The following is a 27,066-nucleotide window of genomic DNA, read 5'->3' on the forward strand; positions in this document are numbered from 1 at the left end:
CCAACGAATCAAGGAAGATGGACAGACAGACAGACGTGGTATAATTGCCTTAGCAGTTCTCCATAACACAATTAGGTGGTGCTTTTGACGCCATTAGATTTGGCTGGTTCTAGTTGGTTTTCACTCTACCCTGCTCCCGTGGGAGGATGACAAGTGTTTCTTACAGTTTAACTTTAGTTAATTCGCTCTAGAGGCGACTCAGGATTAAAGACTAGCTCTTGCTTCTTCTAAGAAGCTTCAGCAAAGTGATGAAGCTAGCAGTAGTGTTACTTGCTCTTCCGTTGTATAAGCCATGCGTTTGGTCCCAAGACTCAAAGTCATGCTATCGGCACAAGCATAAAGTTGACTGTTCTTGATGACTCATTCTCCGAATGCAATTTTTCTCGTCCGTGCTCTATTTCTCCGAACCCACCTATCATTTTCTCCTCAATTAGGTTATGTACTATTACACATTTTCTAGGAGGTTTCTCAAATGAAGAAATATCATAAAGGTAAATGCTTTTGTTTGCTTTCCTTTTCTGAGTGCTCCAAATCCCATAATTATGACTTCGACCCGCCAAATGATGCATTTGGTCTGTAATTTCCTGTTCCTGCTTTTCCATACTTGGTCAACTCTCCGTCTCTAGATATCAACCTTGCTCCAAGGTCTCCTCTAGCCAGAAGTTTTGTTTTCATTGTGAGTTCTCGAATCAATCTTGGTTCGTGTTTTTGAAGGTTTTTGTGGGCTTTAGATTGCTGTTGCAGGAGATTTTAAAGTTTCTTTTTGAAGGCTTTGTAGTGCGACTGATGGGAAGTGCAAGTTCGAGTAGGAGAAACATTTCGTCCTTCAGCTCATCTTCTTCTAGCTATGCTGGTTACCAGAGATCACCATACCCTCAACAGCCTCCGTATTACACCCCTCAGCCTCACCATGCACCTGCTTCCTTCAACTATGGTGCCCGGACTCCTCAGCCATATCAGAAGTCAGATAGCAGATATTCGAGGATAGCCGATAACTATGAAACCTTAGACCAGGTAAGGCCATTTGAAGATTTGTGTTCTGTTTTGCTCTCCAAATTATGTCCAAACGTCATCAACTGCTGTTAGTGAATCTCTACCTTAGGTAACAGCTGCACTGTCCGAGGCAGGATTAGAGTCATCTAACCTTATAGTTGGTATTGATGTCACAAAGAGCAATGAGTGGACAGGTATTGATATTCCCTTCTGCGCTTTGCTATTTAATGGCTTCATCCAGTAAGCTAATGGTTTCAGCTAAAACTAGGTGCAAGGTCATTCAAGCACAAAAGCTTACATCATATGGGAAATGTTCAGAATCCCTATGAGCAGGCAATTTCCATCATTGGGAAAACCTTATCTGCCTTTGATGAGGACAACTTGATTCCGTGTTTCGGATTTGGAGATGGTACGCAATATGAGTTTATCTACATACAAGATGTTCAGGTTTTGATCTGTATATACCTTGCGTAAAGGTGTTTATTTCTGCATGCAGCCTCAACACATGATCAAGATGTATTTAGTTTCTATCCAGATGCTAGATCTTGTAATGGATTTGAAGAAGTGCTTAGAAGATACAGGGAATTAGTTCCCCGTCTAAGACTTTCAGGTGCGTTTTCGCTTTGGGTCAACTGTTAGGTGTACCTCAGACTTCCATCTATTTTACACTCGAAGTTTCTTCCTTCATTGTTGCAGGACCAACATCTTTTGCACCTATCATTGAAATGGCTATGAGAATCGTAGAGGACAGTGTTGGCCAATATCATGTTTTGCTAATAATTGCTGATGGACAAGTAATGTTTTACTCTACCGTTTCTTAACTGTGAAATTCATTTGCTTCACACTTCCACTTTTGCTTAATCCCCTTATTTCTCAGTTATCGTAGTTGGATGGGAATGGGGCATCTCAGCTTCTATCTTCATGGTTACTTCCCGTCATCTTCATGGTTGTTGGGGAGGGGGGGGGGGGGGAATAATGTTCTCTGAATTTCACCTATGGCTTTGCGACAATTTTTTGTGCCTCAGGCTTTTTCTGAATGGAAATGTTAACCAATAATGACATCTTTCGTTACTTACACCTACTCTCTAGGTGACAAGAAGTACTGAGACTCCCCGTGGCCAACTTAGTCAACAGGAGCAGAAGACAGTTGATGCCATTGTCAGAGCAAGGTAGAGTGGCATACTGAGCTCGAGAAAAGCTATAGCGTAGTTTACCAACATTCATCTTCTAATGCATCTGCAATTGCAGTGACTATCCATTATCAATAGTTCTAGTTGGGGTTGGAGATGGTCCTTGGGACATGATGAGGGAGTTTGATGATAACATCCCTGCAAGAGCATTTGATAATTTTCAGGTCAGCAGTAACTTGGCCATTCAGTTACTGAAACTAATGACAGCATTGACTTCTCATGTGACTTGCCTGATCCTAAATGTATCACTAGGAAGCCATAAACTTGTGTGTTCTAAACTTTTCTCTGTCCAGTTTGTCAATTTTACGGAGATTATGTCAAAGGACGTGGATCCATCGAGAAAACAAGCAGAATTTGCTCTTGCTGCCTTGATGGAAATACCTTCTCAGTACAAAGCTACGATTGAACTCGGCATGTTGGGGTACAAATTTGAAAACTTTCGCTTGCAGACTATCATATATTGGTTTTTATATACGGTCTCTGATCCAGTAACATCATCAGATGCGAAACAAAGAAGGCTCCAGGCAGGAGACCTCTTCCTCCTCCTATTTATGGCAGCAGCTTGAAATCATGTCGTCCGAACAGTTTCCAGCGTAGTGCTCAATCTTATCCTTATCCTTTCCCTGAGATTGCTGCTCAGAAGGCTCCATCATCAAGCTCTCTTCTGGATAACAAGGTAAACAAAGATATATTCGTTGCAGGAGTTTTCCAGTGATCCTGAATAACTGCTGTAATGTTTTATTCGTGAACAAAACTGTGTTCAATTCGAGTAACTATCACAGTCGCAGATTAATTTTGTTGTACCGCGCAAGTGTCTTCAAACCATTGCTGTGCAAGAGTCATTAAGACAATCCCCAATCTCCACACTGAATTCTCTGGTTTCTAGTAACTTGTTCTGGGCATGTTGCAAGCAAACTGGACATGTATTACATGAAAGATTATTATCTACATGAATCAGTCTAAACTAATCGGAACCTAGTTTGATACGATAAAATGTATGATTATGAACTAGTTGAAACCTTCTGGAGCCTCAAATGTTGGCGGAATAAATCCTGACAAGCCAGACCATAACCCGCACCTTGTAATTCATTTCCCTGCCAACCGCCCCCTAGTTCAAACTTTCATCTCTTCTAATCCTATTATTCTTGACAGGTCTGCACCAATTGTCTAGGCAGTACTAAGGGCCTGGCATTTGAATGTGGGCATCAGGTATACGAGATATAATGTGACAATTTGTTACTCAATGAATCCTTTCTTTTTTAACTATCTTTAATCTAACAAAAAGAACATCATCGGACAGGCTTGCTATAACTGTGGAATAGATCTTCAGTCATGCCCAATATGCCAGATGCCAATAACAATCAAAATAAAGCTCTATTCTTAGCTGTATGCGGGGATCCGACGTTCTTCATTCCATCGTGCTGTGTTCAGCACATGCTGCTCACAGATTTCATGGTCTTTCTGCATGGACAAATAAACTTTTTCGCTTATTGATCTCTGTTAGTGGAGTTGTTTCTGTAGTATCATTCCTCAGTGTGCTTTGACGGTAATCACAAGATTTTCATTTTCCAGGAACCTGGAAGACGGGGCTTCTCTGATTGATATGATCAGGCCACTTTTTATTGGAGCAAGAGCGCCTGATTGGCAAAGGCCAATAAAGATATCCCAAGTGAAATGCTAATTTAATCAAGATTTCCGTGGAACTTTCTGTTCGTCTCTGGGTTGATTCCTCTCCTTGCTGACGCACCAGACACTAGTTGGTTAAGAATATTATTGATTAATCTTGGTAGAAACGAACGATTGGATGGTGGCGCTGCTCGAAGACCATACCGTGGCTCAGTGCATCATGTAATCCGGCTTGATTCTCTAAGGTCATGCTTTTAGATCATGTAATTTTTTTTTTGGGAGGATGGGATTTAATTTTGTCTGATTATACAGCTGTTCGAAGTGTAGAGGGCGAGGGAGATGAGTCCAACAAATCTTGATAATACTCCTGAGTGGGTATCCAGATGTGGTCTAAGAAATGTTTTTGTGATGCACTTGGAATTCCAATAAATGTCTTCGATGTCTGTCCACAGCTTGTGGCCGGCTCCTAACGCTTGTTTTCGGCAACATATTTCGGCACTGGTACTAAAAGATTAAGAAAAGCAAAGCGCTGAGACAACAAATGATGCAAAAGACCGCATTATAACTACACTATCATTGATTTCTGATTGTAAAATGGTTCTGTGTGCCTCCCTTATCCTGCCTAAGCTTGTGTAGCTTTTAGTCAGGTGCGACTTTGGCCCGTGCATTTTGTTTGAGATACAGGGCAAATGAATGAATAAATCAAATCTTGCTAAGGAGCCATATTATGGGATTCGATATGGCTCTCCAGCTCCCATCCTGTTGGCTTTTGGAGAAACTGGTTAGACTCCAGGTAGTTACGAATGTTAATAATTGCCATGTTCAACTTTGTGTTTTCCTGCTCTCCTAATGCACTTAAGAAGTTACGAGCCATAAGACGTAGTATCTTCTTGAACTGTACTCCATATCTCCTGTACATTGCAAATCCAGCCATCTGGTCATGGAAAATTTCTTAGGACCCAGAAAATTTTAGGCGAACTTAACAACAGATGTGTTAGGAAAGTTTTTGAATTAACTTACTTGAAGAAATGACTCGAGAGCAACAACTGTATAAAGATTCGGTGGGAGACCATTGAGGAACCTGGCAAGCCATGCCCAACCTTCTGCAAGGCCATGCAAGTTTTGGATACCCTCAAGTTCAGTCTGCAAAATATGCAATTTAATCAGTACTGTCAATATGCACTAATGGAATCGTAATATAGTGAGTACAAGATAGACAAACCTGGACTATAGCTGCATAAAGTTTCACACACAAACTCAAGCGTGAAACATATCTATCTGTACTTTCAATATCCCCATCTTCTTCTCTGTAACCAATGGCTTTGTAGTATGCTTCTTTAGTCTGAAATGCTGACTGTAAACAAAGAAATAGTTTAAAATCTGTTGGCCAACAGCAGCTAGCAGCTGCAACAGGAAAAGTCATGCTCTGAGAACAATGTACTAACCAAGAAACGAATTAAAAAAACAGAAAAGAACCAACAAAATTAACAATTTAATAAATCAGAACCTTCCCGATCTTCAAACTTGCTGGCTATTTTGCACCAGGAAAATTAAGTAGAAAAGACAGGCTATTTTACACCAGGAAAATCAAGTAGCGAAGAGAAAGAGACAGAGAGAGAGAGATTGCAATCATTCGCTCTAAAGGCACAATTTTCACAGAGAAAGTGGGGAACTTGGACATAATTAGGGTTTCTACAGAACCACCACAGATAATGAAAATATAGTAATATACGTATATACCTTTGAGTAAATGATGTGTTTGGGTACAGTATAAATGCAAGCTTGGTTCAACATAGAAATCAGTACATCCATGGCACGTGGCACCTGTGCTCAAAATTGAACAAACACTGAAAATTGTAAGAAATTCTTGTATACTTATTCTGGTTCATCTCTATTATTTTCTAACACATAATGGAGGTCAAATCTTATAATAAAAAGAAAAAAGTCTAGCAATTTCAGATATACTAGCTAATAAAATTTGAGACAGTTCAACATGGATGAGCCACCTCATGTGTGTGGCAGCAATACTTAGCCAGAATACATACATATTCTACTAGCCTCGATTCCAACAGAGAGAGAGAGAGAGAGAGAGAGAGAGAGAGAGTCAAGACTATGTTAGTGACTTTTTTCCTCCACTACCGAGATAGTTATATCAATTAAAATAGAACATAATCAAACACAAAGAATTGAGCTAAGATGCTTCATGATAATTACTTTCTCAGGAAAATAATGATTGTCCAATGCATTAGTAAGGAAGAGTCTACTCTCCATTGTTGCTAGGGACACTTCTGATGACAAAAGATCTCAAATCACTTGAAGTAGCCATGCAACAATAAGGAAGAACAAAGTACATTACCTTTGATGTGACGAGAACAATGACACGAGCATATGCATAAACAGATCTATGAAAGCTTCCAGTAGGATTTTCACACACAGAGACAAACTGCAAAATCAAAGACATGAAAATAGAAACTAATCTCATTTTCCTTAATTCCAAGCTTAACTTTGGAGGATGTGCACGTAGATAAAACATCACATCTCAGAAGAATATGATTGCAGCAAAAAACTACAGAAATTGTTCATCTTCTGGAACTAAAGAGATCACCTTCTTCGCAAACGCTGTGATGCTGATGGATTGGGGACAAGAAGGATCCTTAATAAGATAAAACAACTCCGAGGCTTTAGCACTGCAATAAGAAACAATAAAAGGAAATAAAAGATGCATCAAACTACTCTTTCATGCATAAATCCAGATTATACCAATCAGGATTCAAGAGGAAACATTCAAAAATCTGTGACAAAAGCTACCCTTTGAGAATCTAGGACTGCAGGAAACAGGAAGAATGCAATGCTTCAAGATTTTATGTAGCCAAAACTGTTAATTGGACCAAAGTAATAGACATCTGACCTCACATTCTCTTCTGACCCTGAGATCTGGCGGATAGTTCTTGCTATTTTCTGCTCATGTTTACGATAGTCCTGAAAACACAGAGAGACAGCTTGTTAGTGCCACAAAACAAGCAATCCAGTATATGAAATGATACCATGCGACACACTTCATGGCTTAGACCATTTGCAACATATTCCAGCAGCAAAATACAAATTAAACAGCTCTTTCTTAACAATGATTAAATTTTGTTTCCGACAAATCCACAGAAATGAATAATTAAAAAAAGCAAATGGTTGAAATCCTGATTGGCATTCTCCCTGAGGTTGGTGTGGCTAAAAGAGAGATGTGGCCAGGCTTCATTTCTACTCACAATTTATGAAGGAAGAAACATGTATCATAGAAATACATCTAAATAAGAGTTAAAACTGCATTAGGTCTTTCTGTTCCTACCATCTTAGGATTCATTTGCATTTCAGCAGCTACTTCATTATAAATCTGCAATCTCCTTTCTTCCAATTTTAAAGCATTTTCTGCACTTCTGATTACGGTGCCTGGAACCATACCAGCAAGGTAAAACTCAAATCAACATTCATTCTACTTGCAATACAAGTAGAAGAAAGAAAATATCCTAATAGTTCTGATACTGAATGTGTAAAACTAGCAGTAAGTAATTATTCTAGACGCTTTTGTGACCAAGTCGGAAAATACAAGTGACTGAACAGTACAAAAGTGGAACCAAGACTCAGTGAACATCAAAAAATGGACATATCCTAAAGCAACAAACCAGCTTACTCTGTGCATACATTAAAGCCCCAGAAAACAGAAGTCAAAGACATAATGTGTACAGAGCTAACATTGACTTTGATTTTGAGCTGACAATTAATAAGAAAAATTCAAACTTTAAGTTCTTAGCCTAGAGTATCAGTTTCTTAGAGAAAAAAAAGAAAGTGGCAAAAGGAAAAGGCAAAGGAACCAAAGAATCCATTGCCTACCCTAGGCAGTGTGCAGTGCAACAAAACTTTAGAAGGGTATCTACAAGAGAGCACAAATACCTTGTGGCTGTGCACTTTTTGTGACATGAAGTACAGAACCCTGGGATCCATTAGCTTCAGTAGCATTGATAGAAACCCCAGCTGCAGAACTTTTTGTATCGGCAGATTTCTTCTTCTGTGCTGCTTCTTCTGCTGCTCTTTTTTCAGCTTCCAACGCTGCTGTTTTTGCTGCTTCAACTCTCTCAGCTTCTAGTCTAGCCTGCATCTGGTAAGTGACAATTTACCAGTTATACAAGCTAAGATTTATCAGATACTTTTTATGAAGTCCTAATGAAGGATTTACATAGAGAAAGTTTAATACCTCCGAACAAATTGGCAATATGTGCAAGACTAAAGGGTAAACAATAAGGAATAGTGGAGGCAAAATGGGCAAAAGGGAAACCCAAAAATAGAGTGCCAAATGTAGAAAGCAAACAAACAGCTACTCCGCCTTCCTACTTTAATAATCAGCTCTACTTATTCTTTACAAGCCATAAAAACCATTCCAATGCCACACACCTTCTCTTGCAACCCTCTTCCCAACTTATTTAGAGAAACCAAAACCATCAGTACGAAGAAAATTACCATTCACTGAATAAAAGTTTAATACTCAAACTTCAGATTCAAAAATAGGTAAATGCTGGGAACTGGAGGAAGACATCAAGCTAAATTTCTTTTTCAAGCAGCAACCAATTGCAAGCATAACATAGTATCAGCAAGTAAAATGCGATTAAATTCAATCATTAAGACAAACGTTAAGGCAAACCTCAGCTTCAGCTTTAATCTTTTCCTGCCGCACTTTTTCTTCATGAAGAGCTCTTTCCCTTCTTTGGGCTTCTTCACGAACTGCATCATCTCTTATTCTCCTTTCTTCTATTTGAGACTTGTGTTCATGATCCCTCTGTACAGCTGTCAGGTGATTATCCAATGCTTCTGCGCTACAGCACAAAATTCAAATGTCAAGAGACCGTCTCTCTATACCAAAACATGATTTTCAATTAACATTCTTTAACAATATAATGGGCATTGGCAAAAACCAAGAAAGTAGCAAATAAATCATATGACTTCTCTCACAAATCATGTAATCACCATGATCAGAAATTCAGAATACAAGCAAATCACATGAACGTTTTAGAAAGTTTCTGAAATAAAATTAACTAAGCATCATCATTAAACTTTTATATGCTGCAAATTAAACCACTTTTAATAACTCCCTGGAAGCTACAATCAAATAACTTACATTCTGCGTTGGTACTGCATATCGAATTTTCTGTCCAATTCCTGCCTTGTTTTTGTGTAATTCTCCACACGAGCAACTGTAGAGGCAAACTTCTCATTTTCATCAATGAGGCAAGTTTCCAATTCTGTTATTTGGTTTCTAACTACTTCCTGTTAATCAGAACAACAATGTTATATGACTCATTATAACGGCTAATAAAAAGATGGGAAGAACTTAACTCAGATAGTAGACACTTCTATTTGAAGAGTCGAGGAAGGATATGAGGCAACGACATAGTACATTTGAAGCCTAAAAGTGGATTGTGCTAAACAGTTACTTGAGAAAAGGTGATACTTTCCCCTTTTAAAAAGTTTGACAAGAGTTCAAGCTTCAATGACAATGCCAGAAACCAAAATTGCTCTACATTAAACATTCAAAGAGAATATTATAACACCACATGATTCACAGAGCATCAAAAGTATCTCATGTAACAAGTAGAAAAAGCAATCAAATGAGAAGAGAAAATTGTGCTACCATGGGTAAAAGGGGAAATTGAAATTATCAACACTAGTATCATAGCAGCATTTGTTCCAAATCAACTTTCACATTCCTTTAAAAATTAAAGAACAGCTGGTAATGTGTGATGTTCATGCTTCCTACACAGTCAAATAACTAAACAACAAAAAAGTTGTTAACTTGCAAAATAATATACCATTACTCCAAGTTGGTGTTCATTAGTTAGCTCAGAAAGTGTGCCTTCAGCAAAACCAACATGAGGCATCAAATTTCCTTGCATTCCAAAAACGGATTCATCCTCAGAATCTTCACCGTCACTGCAGTAACAACACGCCTATAAGGAGGGTGAGGAGCCTCAACAATTGTCAGCCACATGTTACTGTGCAACGTACAAACTAGCATAAGAAATTTATATCAACACAACAGTGTAAAAACAACAACTTCTCACATAATTTTGGAAGTTGCATATCAAAAGTTGTTTTTATCTGGTTGTTTAAGTTCATGCACTTTCTGTGTTAGTATCTACATTTCTAGTACTAAAGAGTACATTGCAGAGCAGAATTTTGACTGTCATTTGTGGAGGCATTTGATGATCCCCTATAAACATAACAATTTGAGAACTCAAGACAATCAAATTGAGCAATGGTAAGGAAAATTATATTGAACCTTCAAGTGGTGATAAAAGTTCAAGGAGACAGGAAGATGGTAAAGACCTGAATACTGCTCTATGGAAGACCAAGTATGTTATGGTAAAGTAGTGGTTGACCAGCTGATTACTAGACTGAAGATTGAGTTGAAGAATAGGAAGTGATTGGTGAAGGTTGAGAGTCAAAACTAAGTATACAAAACAATAGGACCTGTTCTATTTCGTCGCCTTAGACAAATGGAACTAGTTTCGTCACTTAACATTAGGTAACTTGGCCCAACCAAACTCCCTCTTTACACTTTTTTTTGGTCAGAAAATTTTACCACATAATATTCAGAGAAAATAATCATAATACATAAGCGCACCTTATAGAGAGTTCATCACAACCAAATCTCCTGCCTGCAACCATGGCTCGATGGTTATGATGACCCTCCTCAACATTATCCGTTTCAACACCGAATTCATCATCCAGCACTTGCATCACAAATGGCCCTGGACTTTCATTCTTAGCCTTCCACTTTAAAACTCTGGACGAAATAACAAGGTGCTAATGATTTTAAGCACACAAAGACTCTAAATGTAAATATCTCTGTATACAATCACAACACACACAGACATGCTAAATTGTAATGGTCATGCAGCTTATAAGGTAAGTAAGGCGAAAAGCGTACGGAGCATCAGTCTTGCTAGGAGGAGAAGAAATTTGCAAAGAGACTTTGAGCCTCTTTTCGAGTGAGTTGAGGTCGAAAAGAATAGCATCAAAACTCCAATCAGGCTGTGGATCCGCTGCAATTCCATCTGCATTTTTCCGATACCGGACTTCTAAAGTAAAGTCTTTCCTGTTCCAAACAGAACCATAAAAGATCAGTGCAATCTGATTCGTTTCCCCAAAACTCTAGGAAAAAGAAAAAGATTTTAAAAAAAAATTAATATTGAGTTGAACACCAAACCAAAAAAAAAAAACCCCTTACATTGTCTCAGTCGAGGCCAAAGCTGGGAAGAGAAGTGCACCGTTACGAAATGCTGCCTCCTAATTCTCAGAGGTGGATAACTTCTACTAGATGCTTGGATTTCGTATCTACGCAAAGATTTAGTTTTTCTTTGTCTTTTCAGTTCAATTGCAAAAAGGAAATGGCAAACCCTAGCTCAAAATTCGGGACAAAAAAAGAATTTTGGGAACGGGGAAACTCAAGATATGCTGACCTGCATCCAATTGGAAAGAACGGATTGCCGGGCGACGGCAAGGGCAGCGGCACGGAGCTGATGAACTCAGGGGGCGGGGAATTGGGAACGTATTTTGATGTGAATTTGACAGCAGCCCTCTCTTTTGCAGCGAAACGGAGAAGCACTTGCAGCTGACTGGTCTGATTATGGCTGGAGACGTGGATTTTATGTACAACTACGTAATAAATTCCTCCTACCGCTTTTAGGTTGGGGTTTTGAAGGCGTGTCATTGAATGGGCGTACAGGATTCTCTGGTTCTAGCCTCTAGGTGTCGCGCCTTTTGGCGCCCGATGCCCAAGACCCCAATCTTTTCTGTCTTTTTTTCAAATTAATCTTTTATATAGTAATAGTAAATAAAGTTTCACTGTTAAATGCATGACATATAATTTAAATTTAAATATAAAATTTAAATTTTATATACATGTCGTACCTCCGGCCGTGATGGTGTACACCATCAATATATATAAGGTTTTCTAAAATTTATTACAATACAAGCCTTCGAACCTCTTATAATTTTTTATTATCCTGAAAATTTGATATTTTTTGTTTGGAGTAAGAATTATATATAATTTTCAGGGGAGAGTAAAATCAACAGCTTAATAGCGATACCCTATTAACCGTAAATATTTTTTAATTCCACCACTTTTAAAAACTTTTCACCACTCATTTTTTTTAAATACATTTATGAAATTACCTTTCATCTGTTAATGAATTTAGCTCTTACTTCTCAAGAAACATATAATGCAAGTTATTTTTAAAGATGTTACCTCATTATTATATACCTAAACTAGGGGAAATGCGCGGGTATTTGACACATGTGGTTAAAGAGGAATTTTTAGGTGCATATGGTTAGCAAATAAATGAAGATAAAAATAAGATAACAGTGCATATTAAGTAAAATTAAGGAAATATAGCTTTTGCTAAAAATTATTATGAAATGCTGAGTGTAAAAGCTGAAAAAATAACGCAGTCCCGGAAGCCAAAAGGAGAAAACCAAAGATGTGAAGGAGGAAGAATTGAAAGAGCCATAACTAATGCTCAGACAATAACTTAATAGTATACCCACATTATTGGCCGTTTAATTAGGATGTAAATAGTGTTTTATTGTTGATAGAGAAGCTATTTTAAAGGTTGAGATTCAGACAAGGAAAGCAAGGGTTGATACAACGTGGCTCTATTTTAATTACATAATAATCCCATTTCAATAATTGCACAAAAACACATGCTTATATGAATTGGGGCAAATGCATAAATGATTGCCAAATAAGCCCATATTTCACAAATATCCAAATGTGTCTATAAATACAAACTTTAAATGTACAAACATGGGGGTTTTAATCTAAAAACACCCAAACATATGCTGCAATTAGTTGTATCAAAAACTTGAAAAAAAGCAACACATTTTTTAAATTCCCAAAATGGCCCTACCCATGCGGTTGAAATTCAACTCCCTCCTCTTCGACAAAAACTCAATCTTATATGATATAAGGATTCCAAAACATTGTTGCAATTAATTTAATATCATGGTACATACACTATTCCTACAATATCAGGTAGGTAGATTCCAAATTAAGCAAGAGTTGATTCCAAAGTGTAAAAACCAACCTTCCTCAAAGACATTAATGTTGATTTGTTTACCGTTCAACTCTCCTATATATAATTTTTTTGCCAAGTCCAAAGACTTTTGTAAGTTATAACTCAACCCTTAATCTACAGGAAATCACAAAAGTCGGTAACTTTTGAGGTTCCTGAGGAGACTTAAATACTAATCCCAAACCCCTCCAACACTCGATGTGGAACTCTCCTATATATAATTGCCCTTTGTATAATTAGCTTCTTTGAGATATTCAATTAGAAAAGGAAATGGTCCTGTATATAATAATTACTAGTACTATTTTATCGTAGGAGATGATTCAGGGCTGTTAAAGAGTAGTTTTTCCGTCTTTAAAGAAACCATGAAAGCAAGAGCACTTGCATGGAGTGGCTGGAAAGAAACCACTTGCCCATTATCAGGGAGGGGCTTAAATCCCTCATTAGACTGTAGGAACATTTTCTGATCTAGTTAGATATGTATATCTACTAGTCTCCTATCACAACCTCCTTAGACTCCTCCTTCTTTCTCGACTAGATTAGAATAGAGTAGGTTACACAGATGTATCGTTGTAAACATATAAAAAAAAAAAAAAGGATTGGCTTGTAAAAATTCCAAATCTAAAAACTTGTCCCGAAAGCATTAACAAATTATTTTGTGTTTATTAATTTTCTGGACCTCACCTTTACCGGCTATGGCGGCTAGCCATGCGTGACCTTCGACGCCTCTCCATTTCTTAATGCTTAAAGACTCTGCCAATTCCAACACCAATTCCTAGACACAAAACAGTGCGAGGAATTTATTGAAGTTCTGGCCTGCCATAATTAGCATTAAATGGATAAGAACGCTGCATGAAGGCTTATTTCCCGGCATAATGATTTCTAGTTTTTACTACTTGGTCGGGAAAAAGTACTTTAACGTCCAGACAAATTCTATTTTATCTTGACAAGCGACCATAAGCATTTCGGTATAGATCCTTCTTACACTAAATCTTTTACATGTAGAGGTAAGCATTTAATTATAGGGTTTTTTTTAGAGGATGTCGAGGTCATCCGTTGCCACACCTAAATAACATATAATCATGCAAATGTATATATGAACAATTATTATTCTCTATTATATTTATATTTTTTAATTAATTTTACTTTAAAAAAAAAAAATAACATATAGATTACATTTTAACGAGCTGGCACTTGTTAAATGAATTCTTAATAAAATTACATCCAAAATTCACTTAACTTAAACCCCAAAAGATCTAACAGCCATTTCAAATCAAGATACTACTCATGATGGTGTGATTAAAAAAATTAATTAAATCAATTACAAAAGTTTTTTTACTGTGTCTTATATAATGCACAAGTTTATTGTTCACACTGCTCTTTGAAGTGACAAGAATGTATCTCGGACTCCTTTATTAAATGATCGATCTTTAAACTTTTAGCACATGGTAGAGAAAAAGTTTCAAAACTATGCAGTTGTAGTTTTCCAAACACTTTTAACAGGCCAGATTTACTTGACGATGAATAATTTGAAAATAAGTAATAGTGTGTTTGGATTGCATTTTTCATGGATTTTTCGTTGAAAAATTATTGTAACGATTTGATGCATGTGAGGTAAAAAGGTGATAGAGAAATGTGTTCACGAAAAATAAGACCATTTTTCGATGGAAAATGGCTATCCAAACAATCCGTAATCCACTTTCTGCGAATCAAACGCACCCTAAAAGTATTAATTCGTGCTTGCTCACAACATTAAATGATTAAAATCATATATATATATATATATATATATATATATATATATAGGAATATTATTTGTCCTTTTTTATTCTCTATTCCTTTTTGTAATCTAGCTAATTGAGACTTAAAAGGCTGGAGTCTTTGACCTTTGGAGATAGAAGAGCCAACGCCAAGTTTGCCTTATTCTAAACTCCACGTTAAACTGCTGTTCTCACAGATTTTACTTCCACGAAACAGAAACGTGAACAAAGAAGAAACATAAATCGCAATCATCATATATAGAAACAAATCTAATAAGTATTCAATCTCCACATCGCTTCTTGACCAAACCATCTTTGTAACTTGCCCTTGTTGTTTCTGGACCATAGCATATAAAGCACAGATCTCATTCTATTCCTTTTCATGTATGCTTTGCCATAATAAACCAACCAAGTCCTGAAAAGGATGAAAACCATGAAAGGGTTCAGTTTTTGGCAACATGCTCTTTCTTTCACCTTTTTAGTTTTTCTTTTCTTCCCCAGTCTGGGTATCTTTTCGCAGAAAGCGGTGATGGGGCAACCGCTTTACACCAATTCCCGGTGGATTGTTAACGGATCAGGGCAACGAGTCAAACTGGCTTGTGTGAACTGGGTAACACACCTTGAAGTTGTTGTGGCTGAAGGCCTGAGCAAGCAGCCGGTGGATGTAATTTCCAGGAGTATTGTAGATATGGGATTCAACTGTGTCAGGCTAACTTGGCCACTTTTCCTGTTCACCAATGATACCTTGGCTTCCCTCTCCGTCAGGCAGTCTTTTCAGAAGCTTGGACTGACCGAGTCCATTGCTGGATTTCAAGCCAACAACCCCTCCATAATTGATCTTAGCCTCATCAATGCTTATCAGGTATATAAATGATTTAAAAATTCTTAGTTTGACTGAGGAGTGAGGACTTCATATGTCCAACTATCAAAAACGAAGGCCGGAGTTAAGGGTGCAGGTTTTACTAATGAAGTTTGTAATTCTGCATGAGTTGTATACTGGTTTGTTTGGATTGCTGTTTATTTGTCAAAATATATTTGCTTACATCATCATTATAATTTTTAACACACCTTTTTATCTCACATACATCACATCATAAAAAGTGCTACGGTAAAAATATCTCTAATGATTCACAATTCAAACAAAAGAATTTGGGAGATGAAGATATCAATATTACAGGTCCTATTAGCTTATGGAGACTGAAGGCACTAGTGTCGGTTAGAAAAGTTGGAAAGAAATATTTGCCACACAAATCCGCAGTGACGTGTGTATGCTAAATAGTAGGAGTACAAGATAATATAAAGCTGGTATGAACAAAAATTGCTAGATTAATTTCAGATGCTAATTAAGCGACCTAAATTAATTTCAGATGTATCTAAGTATATACGATGATCTCATCCAATTTGTAGCGTAGGTAATGAATATGTTATAGTGACACAACAGCATTCAAGTCAAATTGTTAGCTACAATTTATTTGCACCATCCAAAACCTTATCTGCAAGACTTTTCCTTTCTGATAAGCGCACACACGCATACGTACCGTTGTATTGACTTCAAAAACAACAGTTGAGAGTGACTTGGATGACAATGAAACAGGAGTTATCATCTGTTGTCGGCTTTTTTCTTAGTGGCATGGTATCGTATAATGATAATTAATAATCGAACTTTACTTTACACATGATGCCACAACATGTACCAACTATCATATATACATATATATATATATATATATATATATCTGCGACTTAATTATAAAAAACGACCCACGTCTTTGATTTGCAGAGGAAAGAATAAAATCAAAATCCTGTTTCTTATGAGATGATGATGAAATTTGCGTAATTACAGGCAGTGGTGGCTAGTCTTGCAAGCAACAATGTGATGATCATCCTGGATAATCATATAAGCAAACCAGGCTGGTGCTGTAGCAACTTCGACGGCAATGGCTTCTTTGGCGATCGGTACTTCAACCCTGACCTGTGGATCAAAGGCCTGACTGAGGTTGCCGCCATGTTCTGTGGAATCAACAACGTGGTTGGCATCAGCTTGAGAAATGAACTCCGAGGACCCAAACAAAATGTAGACGATTGGTACAGGTACAAAACGTAACATAACATCATGCTCAATACTAATAATTAGGCACTAGAAATTAATCAGTTAACGACTAGAAGGAACAAAATCATAGCTCCTTCTTTTGTGTTTTTGCAACAAAAATAACAAAACTTCTAATAACTCGCACGAATTAATCAAGTTTTAGTAAAAATAACTTAATGTTTTTCGTTATTTGCATGCATGCTCATACGATGTGCTTTTCCCACTAATTAACAGTTACAATTCCAACTCAAAAGCCATTGCAATTGAATTAACATAATATTTCTTGTAGCTAGCGGAACAATAAAATTACAACAGCAACAATAATCGATCCATCTCTTATACTACTCATTTTTTTTAAAAATAAAAATAAAAATAAAAATTTAATTTCATGGAATTAATTAATTAAGGTTGATCTCATATGAAAGGTCTCATGATCCACAAACAAATGTTCGTGAAATGGAACAGGTACATGCAGAAAGGAGCAGAGGCAGTGCACGCAGCAAACCCAGATGTTCTGATAATTCTCTCTGGTCTGAACTACGATAAAGATTTCTCTTTCCTCCTCCAAAAGCCGGTCAACTTAACGTTCTCCGGCAAGCTGGTGTACGAGGTGCACTGGTATGGTTTCTCAGACGGAAAGGCTTGGGAAACGGGCAACCCGAACGAAGTTTGTGGACGATTGGTGAACGACATGATGAGGAAATCGGGTTTCTTGTTGGATCAAGGGTACCCGCTGTTCGTCAGCGAATTTGGCGTGGATCTGAGGGGAACTAATGTGAATGATAACAGGTTCCTGAATTGCTTCTTGGGCTGGGCCGCTGAACTGGACTTGGACTGGGCACTTTGGACACTCGTTGGAAGCTATTACTTGCGAGAATGGGTGGCTGGAAAGGACGAGAGCTATGGGATTTACAATTGGAATTGGTGCGAGACCAGGAATTCAAGCTTTATTCAAAGGATTTCTGCCCTTCAATCCCCTTTCCGAGGTATGTATTCCTATCTTTCTTCGTATCTCGAAACGAATGATCTGGAAAATGAGAGAGGACTTTCTATGCAATGCAGGACCGGGTGTCTCGGAAAGCCGTCCACACAAAATAATATTCCATCCGGCGACGGGGCTTTGTGTGCAAAGAAAATCACTGTTGTTAAAACCATTGGAGCTAGGACCCTGCTCTGAGGCGGAGGCATGGGGCTATAGCCCTCAGAAAACACTAACTATAAAAGGAACGTACTATTGCCTGCAGGCAGATGCGCTGGGGCAGCCAGCAAAACTTGGTATAATTTGCACTGATAAAAGTTCAAAATGGGAAGCCATCTCAGACTCCAAGATGCACTTATCTTCCAAGCTTTGCGATGGAAGTGAAGTTTGCTTGGACGTAGACTCCAACAACGTTGTTGTCACGAACAACTGCAAGTGTTTGAGTGGAGACAGTTCCTGCGACCCTGGGAGCCAGTGGTTCAAACTGGTTGACAGTAGCAGGCATGGAACCAGCTCCACAAAATCCTTTTCCCGGATGGATGACTCAATCCTCTTTAATCTTGCAAAGACACTGGCTGAAAGCCTGAGAAGTTGGTAATGTGGACGACAAAAAAGGGCCTTTTGAGCCTCTGCTTATGCCATTGCAAATTTACACAAAATTGTGAACAAACTTACATGAACAGTATAACGCAATGCAAATATACATGCTTCCATGTACAAAGCACGCCAATTTCCGCTTGATTGGATTTCTAATTTTCTGTTCTGAATTTTCCCATCATTGATCACAAGAAAGGCAAATTGTGTAATAGGTCATCTGATGAATCGCCGGAAGCTAGATAAAAAAAAAAAAATAATTAAAGCGAGATGGCGGTAGAGAGTGAATGCTATTAGTTGGGGAAAGAGCTAGGATTGGCAGATTGCTGTTTTTGTGAGGCTCCTAAACAAGTAGCATCATATGCCGAACTATTTTTAGCATTCAAGTCTTTTGAAAACTGATTCTTTTTTTTTTTTTTTTACCTTAATAGTTTTTGTGGAAAAATAATTTTTCCACAGTATCAGCCAAAAAAAACCACCTCCCATTGTTTATTATTTTTTTTGAATAAATAAAAAATTTTAAATTCAAAATCTCACACTTATACTTTCTACAAGTGGCTGAGAGTCGAGAATTTCGGGGGGGGGGGGGGGGGGGGGGGGGGGGTTCAGTCCAGGCGCTGGACTGTGAGATGGTTTTGTTGAAGTTGAACAATGACGACTTGGTTTGCGATGAGGGCCCAAAATGGTCACCAAGATTTGATGGACGACTGTCCACAGTTTGGTTTAGGGTAGATGGCTACAGCGGACGTAGATTGCCGACTTAGTTAGGCTTAAATAGCAAAGAGTAACAGGCGCATAGTGACACTACAGGTGCGAGGGCTAAAATGGCAGTTGACAAGAAGCAAGTTAAGCACTGTGCAGTAGGAGAACATAGCTATGTAAAAAGGTCGCCTGGAAGGTTAGGAGTACTACTAAGATATGGAGCCCGTCCAGCTCTCAGGAATGATAAAATATTTTTTTGTGGTCTGGGTGTTGGAGGAGGAGGGGGGGGGGGGGAGGGGGGGGGGGAGGGAGGGTGAGAGAACATTATGTAAGAAGGCATTAGAAGAGTAGTACTTTAGTCCCAAAAAATTTCATGTTAATACGCAATATGAATAGCAGTCGACTTTTCTATTAAGAAGAAAATGCAGCAAATCCTTTTAAAGAAATTCCAATTCAAGCTTAAAATTCAGTTATCAGACAAATCCGAAAAGGCCTACTCCTCCATTTCATCTCCTCCTTCAATAATGTGTATGGAGTCCCTTAATGGCGTGATCTTTGTCAGCAGAACTTCTGCAAGCGGAATGAATACACGAATAAACAAGGGGACACTCCAAAATGAAGCAAAAGCATTCAGAATAAAACATACTTGTGGTTCTAGCCATCTCCAAATAAGAAAATTCTATGCAACTACTTACCAGTCTTCTTCGAGAAGGAGTAACCCTTCTCACTGATATAGGTCCGAGGATTAGGCTGAAGATGGTTTCTCAGGTACTCCTTGTGGCCCTGCAAAGTTTCCACCAGACACCAGAGTTATCAAGCCATTCAATAGCTTACAATTCATTTCTTATTATTGGTTTGATAAATGACAAAAAGATTAAATATGCACCTTTGTCAAAACACAGATATCAACATTGCTACCACTCCCCAAGTCGTTGAAAATGCCAGAGCTGATGGCTTCTGCAACTAGTTGAACCCCTTCATCTCTCTATAATACACCAATATTAACCAATTTCTAGTCTCCAAGCAATTAACAAATTCAATGCTCAAACAAAACAGCATACAAACTTACAGTTAGACCTTCACGGTATTTAGACTCGAAGACAGCCATGGCAGCAAGGGAACCAGAACCCATGGTTGCAAAGGGAAGTGTGTCCGTTGATCCATGTGGATAAATCTGTGGCACAATATAAATATAATAACTGTTACATTCAAATATAGCGGCGGAATTTGAATTGAATTTAACAAGCCAAATTAACACACCGTGTGGAGGTGTGGGCCTGTAAAATCTACCCCGCCAAGGACTAATGCCGCTGACACATAACCTTGGTAGCTGCATTATCACAAGAAAAATTAAATCTGCTTAGAAAGAGAAATTACAAATCATGCTTATAGCAGCTACTATAAAATGAAACTCACCTAAAAAGATGAGACTTCAAAAGTGTAAGAGCAGTGACAACCCTGGACTCGCGACCAGTATGATGGCGGTGTAGTGTTAGCTGTGAACTCACCATGTCTAGACAACAAAAGCAGAAATGTAAATATCAGAAATAAATAGATTTTCAGAATTTTATAGCAACACAGATAAGCAGAAGTAAACACTGACATTAAGTCATGAAAAGATAATGCCAGCCTATCCCAAAAAGAGAAAAAAAGAAAAGGGGGGGGGGGGAAGGGTGGGGGAGGGTTGGGGGAAGGGTGGAGACCAGATGATCTTACAATATAAGTTAGCCACAACAGATTCTCTAACATCCTAAAAGTTGGCTGCCACAGAATTGAAGACAAGCCTATTTCTACCTCATCAATACCATAATGACTGCTTTGTCCACTTTTTGCAGAAGAATGATCTTAAATTACCTGTCACTGCCTCTGTATCAGCAGCAGTACCAGCTCCACAACAATAAATATTAGGGGCAATATAATGGATTTTCTCACAGTTCTTATCAGCAACAATGGGTCCCTCTGTTGCTCTAGTATCTGCCCCAAGAATAACACCATCCTGAAGAAACAAAATAACAGTTAAAAGTACCAGAAAGTAAAGCATTTCTTGCGTAATCCAGCAATTTTAAATGGAACAGGAAGCATCTATCAATAGTCATGAAAGACTACAACTAAACCAACTACGAGCACAAAGCTATCAACATTTAAAAGGCTCAAACTGCACTTATCTCTACATCTCATCATGAAACATTTTTCTCCCATAGGTTCTCCGGTTTCTCACACCAAACAATGAGATTTCATGACCAAGTAAGATGTCGCAAAATAGTCCCAAAATATTAGTGCAAATAAGCATAGCACATCGACCAATGCCTTTTGCCTAAGTTATCTGTATCTAACTGTTTCTCAATGATACAAGATTCTAGATTCCAAATAGAAGGTAGAAAGAAGAACAGCAAGTTTTTGAACTGGCTCATCTACCAAAGGTACCAAAAATCAGTCTTTTGACACTTAAGAAGTCTGGTTCACCGTATTAAACACCACTTAAGTATAGAACAACACCAAGCAAGAAATATTTTTTTTTTAAAAGGTTTGGAAGCAGGGGTGGGAGGGGAAAATTAGTCATTATGGCACACATGCACAACATATCCATCAATCCACTGACTAACATTATATTACATATAGCTATAGAAACAGTTTTCAGGCAGAACCCACTTAAAACATCAACTAGGCGATTCATCAAATTGGAAGGCAGTGACCAGACAGAAAATCTAATGACTATAATCACAAAAGGCAGTTCTCTTAGCTATCTTCCTATTTCGAAACTCCTCTAAGCCAACATACAGTTGCCTTAATCTGCCAAGAAGTTGGAATCGATTAACACTATACTCCAGTATCAACATTTTTTAGCATTAAAACAACTTATAACAGACAATGCTTTATTATTTCGTTACTAATTCAAAAACCGAGTACATCCAGGCATTCATTTGTAAGTAGATACATAATCACATATAAAAACAAGGAGCTTTCTTCAATCATCCACAATCAAACAATAACACTCATCCTATAGCCAAAACTAAAAAATTACAAGTGTTCGGTGATAGGTGTTCATATGAAACCCACGAAAATCTAATTAGCCCAAAAAAAAAAACTATAAAGAACATAGAAAGATGAATTCATTAAAAAAAAATTGCACAGATACCTGAAAAACTAAGCCCACAATTGTTGTTCCAGTCTTGAGAAAAGAAGGGGCATTTAGACCCTTTTGCAGCAGCATCTCATTCCTTCTGCACAAATCGAAGCTGAACCCGCCTTTTGGAGGGCCCTCAATTGCTGCCTTCGACATCTTTGACTGCTAAGCTTCAAATTAACCTAATTCAAGTATAAAAATAGAGGAAGTTTACCAGACCCGAAGTTTAATCCCGTGAACCAAGCTGATTTACTATCATAAAACGTCAATTTAGGGTTTATATTATGGTAATATGTACTTTGATATCATCCTACACACATGTACTTATGTAACGTAACTCAGTTCTATACTTACCAGAATTGAAACTGAAAATTCCGGCTATGACAGAAAGATCTATGGAGATCTCTAAACGTATGATTTTAGAGAGAGAGAGAGAGAGAGCAACAGACCAGTGTGTTTGGAAGGAGTTAATAAGTATTTTTTTTCTTTGGGAAAGCTTGGGGAATAAGAAAAGGAAAAGACTCTGACGGGCCTTTTCATAATTATGTTAATTGTTGGGGCCTAGAGAAAGGTAAAATAGTTCAGAGGGGAATTGTATAGAAAAGTTTTGTCTTGGGTGGCACAGAAGAAAAAAGCACAAATGAAAGCTTTGATTTGATTAAAGGCCTCTCACTTATATTTAAAAAAAAAAAAAAATACACTTTCATGAGGAGGAGGAGGGGACAAAAATGAGAGAGTATCCCAATTTGCAAATAAAAAAAATGAGAGACTATCCCAATTCCTAAATATAAGCTCAGATGAGATAGTATCCCAAACATCCCAAGGATAGAGCTTTGTTTGCAAATTTTTTTTTGATTACGACATGTTTTACCATCACTTTTTTTTTATCTTTTCAATCATTTTTTTACCTTAAACATATACTGCTATAGGGTTTATTAAAATATTATCACAAATAATCTCCTATTCAAATACAAACACACTACATCTATGAAAAAATAGAGCTACGTGGTTCGGTTCTTTTTTCCGTCTTCCCTCTCCCATGATCCCTTGACTTCGAGACAGGTATCTTTTAACTCTCCAAATCGTGAGTGGATGTCTTGCATCAAATTCCTCAACTTCAAAAGAACTCGACCACAAGTTCATAAATAAAAATGCCAATGCAGGAGCATAAAAAAACACTTCAAAATTTTTATTAGTTTGGGTTTCCTTTCCCACGTTTTCTGCTCACTTTAGTAGATTGACAAACAATATTGGAATTCATCCCTCCCTTTTTCTCCCTATCCTCAAAGATCAATCCAAACATCAAAAACCGTCTTGTCTCTTCATTTTCTTTCCATTTCTTTCCCTGCTATTTCCATAGAACAAACAGTGCCTTGAATGGGATTCTGGGAACTAAATATCCACCGAAACATTCCTGCAGGATTCTTGGAAAATTTTCAAAACGTGCACTCACTCAATTTGGTTAGCATTTTAATTCAATGCGTTAGGCAGGCATACTCCTTTAGTTTCTACGATGATTACACTGGTGTTGCTTAACGGATTCTTTAGAGATTGCCACCTTTTACCTTTTCCATTATTTTTCAACAGCTGCTGGTGCACCAAGCATGGTTCGAAGACTCGGCCGAGACCGAGACGTCTCGGCCGAGTCGTAACCGTCTCGGCCTAGGCCGAGACGATACCGCGACGATTCGAGACCGAGATATTCGTCTCGCCGAGAAATCGGCCGAGACGTCACCGCGACGGGTTGTCACCGTCGAGTCACCCCGAGTCATCCCGAATCAAGGTGAATTTAACAAAAAATCTATAGAAAAAAAGCAAAAGGGACACAGTACTATCACGTGAAAAGATGCGTTTTCTTTTCCACGTTAAAGTGAAGGTAGTACCTTCACTTTACTTTGAAGGGTCCACGTTCACTTTACTAAATTATTGGACTAGTAGTGTTGCAGAACGTAGTAATCCTTTCCGTTTCCTTCAATTCTTCTTCATGGTAACTTAACTCTGTCTTCTTGCCGAGCTTTGGAATTCAGCCCTCTGAAACAAAGTAGAATGTTGCAAAAAGATAGTGCCCAATGGAGTCATTTGGCCATACCTTCACAGAGATAACCCAGATGGTTGTGATTCATGTCCTTTTTGCCTTGTTCTCCCTTGCCTTGTCAAGCTTCAGCAGGTAATTGATTTTCTTATTGTACCTTCAGATATTCTACTTGTAAGGTGCTGTAAGACATTAGAGTTATTAAAAGAAACTGATCCATTATAAGGGCAAACTGTAGCTTTCCCAGACAGTCGGAAAAGTTTTGATATGAATATACAGATTGGTTTAGGATAGAGTATCCATTTTGGAATGCTCCATTAAGTGTATCTGTATGAGTGCTAGTAGAATTTTGGGGTTGTTAATGTAATTTCACGTTCAGATAGGATGCATTTCATTGTTGATTACAATTTAATGCCACTAAGTTGTTGCTTTTTTCCTTCATTTATTAGGACTATTAAGTTAACATTCAGATTGGATAATTTTCATTGTTGATTACAGTTTACTGCTGCCGAGTTGTTACTTTATTCCTTCATTTGTTAGGACTATTAAGTTAAATTTAGAGCTGGGCTGCTCAATCATCCAGTGACCTTTGCAGTATAGATTCTTCATTTTTTTTTACCAATCTATCTTGTTTGTTTTTTCCAAGATTGATTGTGGATTTTATCCTTTAGTTTGACCCATGAACTTGCCTAATCTTTCCACATTGTTAAGCATTTTGAGGCTTTACGCAGAACGTAGCATGCTGGTGTCCATGTAAAATCTCACGAGGGGGAGCAAATGAGCATGCTTCTTAGCTCATTCTAAAATTCCATTGCTCCATGCACTACTGTTCCTATTGCTTTTTCAGCATCCTCCCTCCAAGCATCATGTTGGGTTCAGGGCACTCAATTTTGTCCTAATAATTTGTGAGATTGGTCATTTTTGGTGAGCAATAGCTGTGTGGACGCATCAGCTAATTGGAGTTTGAGCTAGTTTGAGTCCTGCTATTCCCTCCTGCTGATAGGTATCCCCAGGTGGAAATTAGCAATCTGCATTCACAAGTGACTCCAAAGCGTGAGTAAATTTCTTGTCTTTTTACCGGCTTTTTAATGGTTAGCAATCTTGGAGGTTGGATTTGTACTTTGCTTACTAATTCATTGCGATGCTTACTAAATTATTCTTTTTTCCAAGAATAATTTTTCCTCTATAAATTTAGTAATCCTTATGTATAAAACAAAAACTTTTGTAATTCTTGGACGACTAGGTAGCAAAGTGAGTGAAAAATCATGTCTAGTTATATATATATATGACGATGGTTAACAAAGAAATTGGAGAGATATGAGAATTGCTTCCACTGTACGTGTATATTTTTGTGCTAATAGAGAGAGACATTTAGTATTATCTTCCAACTTATTATAATACATAATCATCCTGGTGATCATGATCATGAACTAAAAATTATAGGAAGATGGAGAGCTAAATTATATGTTTAAGTTAATCACCCATCAACAAACAAAATGCCGAAGTTCTTATAATAAATGACAAAATGATCATTGTTGCAGGTTTACATTATAGATTAGATGTTTAACTTACTAATATAATAGAAATAAATTATTATAATTACAAAATGTTAGAAACTGCTTGTTGTTTTTTTTTCATATATCTTTAATTATTTTGTGATGTATTAACCATTTATATTGATATGTGTAATAGTTACAATGACGAGCAAGGATATTGGTTGGGAACATGGTAAACCCGTGGGAGGGAATAGAAAAATTGTGAGATGCAATTATTGTGAAAAAATAATGCATGGTGGCATTACAAGGTTGAAAGAACATGTCGCTCATGTCATAGGACAAGTTGAGCCTTGTCCAAGGGCCTCAAGTGAAGTTAGAGATTTAATGAAAATGCATCTAAAGATTGGTAAGATTCAAAGAGCTACAATAAAACAGAAAAAAGAAGAAATATTGAACTCTTTCCAACAAGAAAGTATGCATGGTAATTTCAACATGGTTGGCGACGAGGAGGACGAAGTCTTTTTTGAAATTGATGAAGAAAGTCGGATGGCGTTGGAAAAAAAACAAATGAAGCAAGCAATTAGAGAGAGCCAATACTTGCAATTTTTAGACGAACAACGAAGGCATTCGGTATCTGGGAGTCGACTGACAGGTGCCGAACCTGTGCAATAATAATTACTAAAAAGTCCTAGTTACCACCTCAATTAAATAATTATAGAACAAATCCAAGTACTGGAGCAGGGACCCTAGGTGTGCAATGGGTTACTTGATTCACCCTGTTCCCGAAGAGTTTGCTTGATCCGATATACCGGGTTTGTTTATAAAAATACTAATTTTGCGTACAATGGCAAGTAGGGTCGATTCCACAGGGAGCAGGTAGGAAATTATTTCTTTCCAAATCAGCAGAACAAAATTGGGGGATTTTCAATGGGAGAGAAATAAATAAAATAAAAGTAAAATAAAAACAAAGCGAACTAAATTCAAAACTAACTCACAAAGCACAATTCACTAAAAATAGCAATTAACAAAAGTTCTACCCAAAGGATCAACTGCTCAGGCACGGTCCAAGTAAATGTTCATCGATACAAAGATATTTCACCCATTCATCACTAGGTTGGTTATAGTTATCAATAAGCTCTGACAACCAGTTCTTCCTTACCTTTTCGACAGTCAAGGTTCGACCATTAACTGCTTCCCTAACCAGATAACAACCCTAGGTACGACCATAGGAATTTAATTACCCAATTGCATTAAAGCTAGAAGAACCCAACCCTAACCAATAAACACGCTAAGAGGGTTTATTTAAATTAGATCATGCGTTTCCCCATCATAAAGCAAATTATGGTGGTTGCCACGGGGTGTCAA

At 37.7% G+C, this 27,066-nt stretch overlaps 4 protein-coding genes across 11 annotated transcripts; 2 read left to right on the forward strand and 2 right to left on the reverse strand.

Moving 5' to 3' along the window:
- The first annotated feature begins 34 nt into the window (after positions 1-34).
- On the forward strand, positions 35-4,279 carry LOC113717027 (E3 ubiquitin-protein ligase RGLG5-like). 7 transcript variants are annotated; one of them, XM_072070849.1, is made up of 13 exons: positions 35-491; positions 627-676; positions 779-1,014; positions 1,103-1,187; positions 1,262-1,402; positions 1,490-1,603; positions 1,690-1,787; positions 2,083-2,162; positions 2,242-2,347; positions 2,477-2,604; positions 2,685-2,859; positions 3,336-3,392; positions 3,484-4,279. In XM_072070849.1, exons 3-13 carry the CDS (start codon positions 787-789, stop codon positions 3,565-3,567), a joined length of 1,296 nt encoding a protein of 431 aa, XP_071926950.1. In that variant the 5' UTR covers positions 35-491; positions 627-676; positions 779-786; the 3' UTR covers positions 3,568-4,279. The 7 variants fall into 7 exon arrangements, 5 of the variants coding, with proteins under 5 accessions (XP_071926950.1, XP_071926949.1, XP_071926948.1 ...); XM_072070847.1 differs by having other exon boundaries at positions 36-491; positions 770-1,014; XR_011823075.1 differs by having other exon boundaries at positions 37-676; positions 770-1,014; positions 3,484-4,031; positions 4,122-4,279.
- A 72-nt stretch (positions 4,280-4,351) lies between these two features.
- LOC113716979 (mRNA export factor GLE1-like) lies at positions 4,352-11,501 on the reverse strand. Of its 2 annotated transcripts, none has more exons than XM_027241562.2 (16): positions 11,315-11,500; positions 11,083-11,189; positions 10,783-10,950; positions 10,477-10,638; positions 9,662-9,782; positions 8,971-9,119; positions 8,497-8,668; positions 7,752-7,956; positions 7,150-7,250; positions 6,718-6,788; positions 6,415-6,496; positions 6,166-6,252; positions 5,550-5,633; positions 5,032-5,163; positions 4,830-4,952; positions 4,352-4,743 (listed from the first exon to the last, which is right to left on the reverse strand). In XM_027241562.2, coding segments are annotated over exons 2-16 (1,881 nt in total). In that variant the 5' UTR covers positions 11,085-11,189; positions 11,315-11,500; the 3' UTR covers positions 4,352-4,521. The 2 variants fall into 2 exon arrangements, with proteins under 2 accessions (XP_027097363.1, XP_027097364.1); XM_027241563.2 differs by having other exon boundaries at positions 4,447-4,720; positions 11,315-11,501.
- A 3,307-nt stretch (positions 11,502-14,808) lies between these two features.
- Positions 14,809-18,474, forward strand: LOC113716881 (glycosyl hydrolase 5 family protein). Its single transcript, XM_027241413.2, has 4 exons — positions 14,809-15,547; positions 16,529-16,776; positions 17,240-17,760; positions 17,837-18,474. Exons 1-4 carry the CDS (start codon positions 15,110-15,112, stop codon positions 18,349-18,351), a joined length of 1,722 nt encoding a protein of 573 aa, XP_027097214.1. The 5' UTR covers positions 14,809-15,109; the 3' UTR covers positions 18,352-18,474.
- Positions 18,475-19,403: 929 nt separating this feature from the next.
- On the reverse strand, positions 19,404-22,664 carry LOC113716882 (proteasome subunit beta type-7-B-like). The gene is made up of 9 exons (XM_072071020.1): positions 22,528-22,664; positions 22,186-22,355; positions 20,904-21,045; positions 20,466-20,562; positions 20,310-20,379; positions 20,119-20,223; positions 19,936-20,034; positions 19,745-19,832; positions 19,404-19,619 (listed from the first exon to the last, which is right to left on the reverse strand). Exons 2-9 carry the CDS (start codon positions 22,327-22,329, stop codon positions 19,543-19,545), a joined length of 822 nt encoding a protein of 273 aa, XP_071927121.1. The 5' UTR covers positions 22,330-22,355; positions 22,528-22,664; the 3' UTR covers positions 19,404-19,542.
- Between the last annotated feature and the right edge of the window lie 4,402 nt (positions 22,665-27,066).

Source organism: Coffea arabica, chromosome 11c, assembly GCF_036785885.1.
Source record: "Coffea arabica cultivar ET-39 chromosome 11c, Coffea Arabica ET-39 HiFi, whole genome shotgun sequence".
NCBI classification, from domain to species: Eukaryota; Viridiplantae; Streptophyta; class Magnoliopsida; order Gentianales; family Rubiaceae; genus Coffea; species Coffea arabica.

Coding starts and splice junctions, on each gene's coding strand:
- LOC113717027 (XM_072070848.1), top strand. CDS start 787: ATGGGAAGTGCAAGTTCGAGTAGGAGAAACATTTCGTCCTTCAGCTCA. Junction 1,188..1,261: donor AAAGAGCAATGAGTGGACAG/GTATTGATATTC, acceptor AGCTAAAACTAG/GTGCAAGGTCATTCAAGCAC. Junction 2,163..2,241: donor GATGCCATTGTCAGAGCAAG/GTAGAGTGGCAT, acceptor CTGCAATTGCAG/TGACTATCCATTATCAATAG.
- LOC113716882 (XM_072071020.1), bottom strand. CDS start 22,329: ATGTCGAAGGCAGCAATTGAGGGCCCTCCAAAAGGCGGGTTCAGCTTC. Junction 20,563..20,903: donor TGATACAGAGGCAGTGACAG/GTAATTTAAGAT, acceptor TTTGTTGTCTAG/ACATGGTGAGTTCACAGCTA. Junction 19,620..19,744: donor CTCCTTCTCGAAGAAGACTG/GTAAGTAGTTGC, acceptor TTCCGCTTGCAG/AAGTTCTGCTGACAAAGATC.
- LOC113716979 (XM_027241562.2), bottom strand. Junction 7,251..7,751: donor AAAAAGTGCACAGCCACAAG/GTATTTGTGCTC, acceptor GTATGGTTCCAG/GCACCGTAATCAGAAGTGCA. Junction 6,789..7,149: donor TGCAAATGAATCCTAAGATG/GTAGGAACAGAA, acceptor CTGTGTTTTCAG/GACTATCGTAAACATGAGCA.
- LOC113716881 (XM_027241413.2), top strand. CDS start 15,110: ATGAAAACCATGAAAGGGTTCAGTTTTTGGCAACATGCTCTTTCTTTC. Junction 15,548..16,528: donor GCCTCATCAATGCTTATCAG/GTATATAAATGA, acceptor GCGTAATTACAG/GCAGTGGTGGCTAGTCTTGC. Junction 16,777..17,239: donor AATGTAGACGATTGGTACAG/GTACAAAACGTA, acceptor GAAATGGAACAG/GTACATGCAGAAAGGAGCAG.